The 6,000-nt window shown below is 50.7% G+C and overlaps 1 protein-coding gene across 2 annotated transcripts in view; it reads right to left on the reverse strand.

Annotated features, from left to right (window-relative positions):
* Positions 1-4,422, reverse strand: part of NPR3 (natriuretic peptide receptor 3) — a 43,983-nt gene extending 39,561 nt beyond the window's left edge. For both annotated transcript variants that reach the window (XM_015848382.2, XM_015848381.2), the window contains exon 1: positions 3,476-4,422. In XM_015848382.2, coding sequence (XP_015703868.1) covers positions 3,476-4,187 — 712 coding nt within the window. In that variant the 5' untranslated portion in view covers positions 4,188-4,422. The remainder of the gene's footprint in view (positions 1-3,475) is intronic.
* Positions 4,423-6,000: the final 1,578 nt, after the last annotated feature.

A 6,000-nucleotide genomic window follows, 5' to 3' on the forward strand; every position in this document is an offset into this window, starting at 1 on the left:
ATAATAGCATGAAGTAGAAGAAAGAATTTCTTGCAATGAAATTTGGAACAAATCTTTTCCAGATGAACATCAGGAACAAATTTGTCTCACTGTTCCTAATTTCAGGATAGGTGAGAGATCTCCTTTTGTTATGTTTCCTTGCTGCTCTCCCAAATCTCCCTTGACTCTGCCCGTGTAATTAATGTCTATCATAGAACTGTAACCTGCAGATGGAATCAAAGAGATTTCCAGATCACCAGTGAAAGATTTTGAGCAAGCGGAATAACAAAAAAAGAGCAGGGGAGGGGGGGAAAGACTACTTTAAAATATGTTAAGTCATATTTTGTAAACCTCTAAAGGAATGTAAAAGAAGTGATATTAACAACTTGGATATAGTTTTTAACCCAGCAGGAGAGCAAAGAGCACATATTTCAAGATTTGGAGGCAAATAAACTATGGGCACGTCTTACAATCTTGCAAAAATGTAAATTGCTCTTATTTAATCTACATCTGTACCTTACAGTAATACACACACAAATATGCACGTGCACACTGGTACATGCATACCATAGTAATTCTAATACTAGTATTCTGTATTTATTGACTAAACCTGCATATAGATTATTAATCTAAATACTTAGATTAATTCCCATTAAAGGAGTGCTCTCTTTGCCAAGCACTTACCTAGACTATGGCTTTATCTAGAACATATCTAAGCACAGTACTGGGTTCTTGACCAAGCTACAAGACAGCTTTAATTGTTCATTCAATAAAGACAAGTAGTTAACTTTTATAATTGTATTTTTCATTATGATTTTCTTGCATCTCCAGATCTTTCAAAGTGGCTGCAGAGCATGGGCTGACCAAGATAAGTTGGTGCCCAAGTGTGCCTGTGGGCTCCCAGGAATCCAACACCAGCCCCCAGACTGCTGCAATCTAACCCATGGGGCCAGCCTCTGCCCTACAGGTAAGGAGAAGGGCCTGGGTCTCCACAGGCCAGCTGATGGGATGACTTCTTTCTCAACCCTGGGAGGGCCTGGTTGCGCATATCCTGTACAGGCTTAAAAACTGTTCAGAAAAGCCCCATCACTCAAGTTACAATCACCACAGCAGTGATCTCCAAGAAGGCAGAAAATGCTGGGTAAGAGCACAGGATAGAATCACAATATGTGTGATAGTGATGCCCTTAAAACCTAAACAGAAATGACATGCTTTGGACAGTGTCACATCATCCACCGGACCCGGGATGACTTCCTAAGAGTCCCAAGAAGAAAGGAAGACTTAACCCAGTAAGCCAAGGCACATGGCGTTATCTGTCACAAGATACACAACTTTTAAAGTGTCGTGACAGCCTGGAAAATGTGGTAAGCAGCAGGACCACCCCTCAGACCCAGAGGAACATGTAAGGCAAACTGCATAGTCAGTCCTTAAAGATAGGAATGCACAAGCAGAGGCAGAAAGGCCTCACTTGCTGCATCTCTCAGTAGCAGCATGGACCAGAAAACAAGTTGGAGATGGAGGGAAGAACTCCAGTCCCCCAGCACAGCACAGAGATGTAGAGAAGGAGCACAGAGGGCTGCATTTATTCAGCCTTTTGTACATTACAGAATAAGGCTGGATCAGAAGTCTCAGTTCAGCAAAGCATTTAAGTCTGAGCTGAAACTAAGTTTCTGTTTTCCTCGAGTGTAAGTATGGTTCAAACAGTGGGTTTACCCTTAGCCCATCAGCCATGCTCCCATAGCTCATTCAGACATCCTAAGCTCCCCCTGGCTAAGAACAAACACTTGTCTTCTGCCATTGTCACACAGCTATGCTAAGAAAGCCAAACATACACCCAAGATTAAAAGAAAAAAGGCACCGTTTCCTTGAGCACTCACACATTTCTTTACCTGCATTCAGCATATTTCCCTGAACGCAGTTCCTAGGACAGCTCAATATTAAGCATCTGCCCCAGCAATTCTACTAAGAAGAGTTAAATCTCCACATATTCCTAGACCTCAGCTATGTCCTCCTGTACAGCATCTGGAGTGCATGGAAGTCTTCACAGCAGTGTAACCACACCACCAACACCAGGCTGCTAAGTCAAAGCCCTGCAGCATGGTAACAAAAGCTGAGCCAGACACAGCATCACCTTTACCTGCTCAGTTTCTATACTTATTAAATATTAAGCAAACGGGGATGTAACTGTACCACAAAGTATTTTTTACATCTATTCCACTAGAAAAACAGCCAAAGACTTTCTTTAGCCTGATCCAGCAGTTCTGAATGACACCTCTTTTCTTTTAGCAATAGCTTACGGTGGAAATTTATGGCTGGTCCATTTAGATGAGCCATGTATCCACACACTGCTTGATACAGTCACACCTTAAAGTACATTTAACTACAAACTTGTACATCCTGAAGTACTTCACAGTTCCACCACCTCATGATGCCAAGCCAGCTCTGCCAGCCCATGGGTGACTTTCCTGCGTGCTTTACAAGCCATTTATAAACAGGAGGGAGAACTGCTGTTTACAAGGGTGGATAGCTGTAAGACAAGGGGGAAAGGTTTTAAACTACGACAGGGGAGGTTTAGGTTGGATATCAGGTGGAAGTTTTTCGCACAGAGGGTGGTGACTCACTGGAACAGGTTGTCCAAGGAAGTTGTGGATGCCCCATACCTGCAGGCATTCAAGGCCAGGCTGGATGTGGCTCTGGGCAGCCTGGTCTGGTGGCTGGCAACCCTGCACACAGTATGGGGTTGCAACTAGACAATCTTTGAGGTCCTTTTCAACCCAGGCCATTCTGTGACTCTATGGTTTATCTGCACGTGCTTTGGTAACAGCTGGTGGCAATGTAATGCACACTCTCATGGGTTGACCATTCACATGTGCTAATATGACCAAAAACACAAAACATATTTTTTGTTTATGAACTACTACATGGGGTTTCTAATGGGAGAAGGAAAAGGATCCCCATGGCAGGACACAGCAGGGTGAAGAAAACTACCTTTGCTCAGCCTTTCAATTTGCACAGAGATGGTTTAAAGAAATAACCTGAGAACAGGCAACAGATTCATTGCTCTGCATCTATGAGCAGATGGGGGCAATTTTGGCTGTAGATGAGCACAGACCTCCAGCAGAAAGACAATTTCTTCCTGTGCCACAACACCATCCCAGTGCAATCCCAAGGGCAGCCCGTGCTTCCTGATGCAGGAAAGCTTTGTTCAGGGCAGTCCCGGTCTGACGGGAGTTGGTGGATGTGTGGCCCAGGGATGCTCATGCGGTACTTCTCCCACATGGGTGCATGACTCACCTATCCCAGAGGACATCCCTACCCAACTTTCACTTCCAAGCATCGCACCTCCAGCTCTGCTCCCCACTAAACGCACCAGCGAGGCTCTGGGCAGCCCCACTGCTCCATCACAGAGCCTCTACTGCTAAAGACCTCCTAGATCATCCAGCCCAACCACCACCCCACCACCGCCATGCCCGCTACACCGCACCCCTCCACTCACCCCTCTCGCCAGCCTGCAGGGCACGAACGACATCATCGATGTCGAGGTGGCGGCTGGTCTCGTCGAAGCTGTGCACGGCCATGTGGAAGGCTTCATCCTGGAAGACCACATGGACGCCTTCCATGGCGAAGTAGCAGCTGCGCTCGGGGTTGCTGTCGCTGTAGAGCAGCGTGGCGCGGCTCCACTGGTGGTGGCGGAACAGGGCCAGCAGCATCTCGCCCATCTTGGCGTAGGCGGGGGCCACGCGGGTGAGGTGCGAGTACTCGCCGCCCTTGGCCCCGAAGCCGGCGGCCAGCGCCCCCGCCGACAGCATGGGCACGTCCCAGTGAGCCGCCAGCCGCGCCACCGGCGCCGCCGCGTACTCGCAGACGGGCCCCAGCAGCAGGTCGGGCCGGCGGCGCTGCAGGGCCACCATGTCCACCAGGCTGAAGAGGGCGCGGTTGCCGCACGCCGAGTCCTCGTAGGTGAGCTGGAAGGCGTAGCCGGGCGGCAGGCCGGCGCCGCTCTCCCGCAGGCTCCGCACCGCGTACTCGATGGCCGGCCGCACCCGCCCCAGCGAGAAGAGGTAGGCGTCGTCCTGCGGCAGCAGCACCAGCACCCGGATCAGCTTCTCCTCCTCCTCCTCCGCCGCCTCCGCGCCCGCGGGGTCGCCGCCCAGCGCCGCCCGCGCCGCCAGCACGCAGCAGAGGCTACCGAGCAGCCAGGGCGGCATCGCGCCCGCCCCCCCCGGCAGACCCCAACTCCGGCAAACTTTGCGCTGCCCCGTCCGCCCGCCCTCCCGCTCTCAATTGTTCGGTCGTGCTTTATTGCTCAGGTGTTTGGCCAAACGAACAACCTGCCCTAGCTCTGCGGGTTACGGACGGCGCATCTCGGCTCTTAGCTCGGAATGCTTTGGGGTTTGCCGTTCTCCTTCGGTTCCCCCCTCCCGCCCCCCCCGCGGGGCTGCCGGCACGCTCCCTCCCCGCTTAAGTAACGCGGGAGCGGCGGCGGCTTCTCCGCACGCCCGGCGCCGCTCCGCCGGGTTTGTGCGCAGGGAGGAGCCGGCCCCGCCGCTCCCGCCCGCCCCCGCCCTCCGGCGGCCCCCCCGCGCTCCACACCTCGCCCACGGGCCGGGCCGGGCCGCGGGGAGCTGCAGCGTGGGGCTGAGAGCCCAGCGACATGGGGGGATGGCCGAGGTGTCTGCACGGGCGGCCGGGGATGGGGAATAATGGATTCCGTAGCACTTTTCGCTTGTGCGGGGGTTTGAGCCCCCCGCAGGGTGGGAGTGGGGCAGGGTTCGGTGCTGGGGGATGTGAGGAGAGGGGAGGAGGGCAGCGCCGGCACTGGGTGGTGCAGGCAGCGCAGCAAAGCGGGGTGGGCTGCGCAGGGCTCGCATCTCCTCGCCCCGAAAGATGCTCGTGTCAGCAAAGCCCCACAGGGTGCAGCCCCCGTAATCCGCTGGAGTCTTTCTGGGACCCCTGTGCCGCTGGGGTGCTCAGGAGTGGTTTTATGACCCTTCCTGTTCCCTGTCCCTTCTGTCCCTTTCTTGCCGCATAGAGTTGAAATTTCCCTAATGAGGAGGAGACAAGTGTTGCTCTGAGATTATTTTCTTTGGGGGGACAGGGGGAGGCGAAGGAAAACCTGCTTTTAAAACTGAACAATACAGCAGTGCCTGATCAAGGCATGTTAAATGCAGCCCTGTGCACCTCTCTTTGCTACTCGTAAAGCTGCTATACTTAATGCTTTGTTACAGTCCATTTAAAATGGACACTACTGTTCTGGAATAAGGAATGGTGTCAGTGTGAAACGTGCATTATGTTTTGTGAGGGAGGCTTTTGGACACCTGATGCTTTTCAACAACAGAATCCTGAAGAATGTCTTTCTGTGGGTTTTCCTATGTACTCATCCTCAAACCCAGAGCAGGACTGCGTGGTTTGATGTTTTATGGTTACTCAGAGAGTGCCAGGTTTGCATTAGAAAGGTGAGTGAACTGCTCCTCACTTTACAGGAAGGATTTGTTTAGTTCATCACGGAGATTGTTTTCAGGGCAGTGTGTGAACCCGCAGCTGTTGCTGCCTTCACTGTGTAGTCCATGAATGGGAAAGGGGGGCTCCAGGGGTGACCACTGCCTCACTTTGAAGGTTCCTTGATTACAAAGAAAAGAAAGCTGTAAGTGTGCAGCTACAGCTGGGAAGTGTAATAAAAAGAAGACAGATAATTTAACATGCAGAAATAATCATCAGAAATGTATTATTATTATTATTATTATTATTATTATTATTATTATTATTATTATTATTTAGGTGTATTTATCTGACAGAGCTCAGTGAAATGAAAAAATCTCACAAAGATGTGTAGGTTTTCTGAGAAATGTGCCTCAAATGTAGTTTTATTTGATTACTGAATTGGACATCAGAGTGTTCTTGAAATTTATATAAACATCCACCCTGGTGAGGCTTGTTTTGTGTGTTCCTGTACTGTAAGTTATGTCAGGCATTTTTTTGTTGTAGATGACTCTATATGACACACTGGAGATTAGGCTGAAT

Source organism: Coturnix japonica, chromosome Z, assembly GCF_001577835.2.
Source record: "Coturnix japonica isolate 7356 chromosome Z, Coturnix japonica 2.1, whole genome shotgun sequence".
NCBI lineage: Eukaryota > Metazoa > Chordata > Aves > Galliformes > Phasianidae > Coturnix > Coturnix japonica.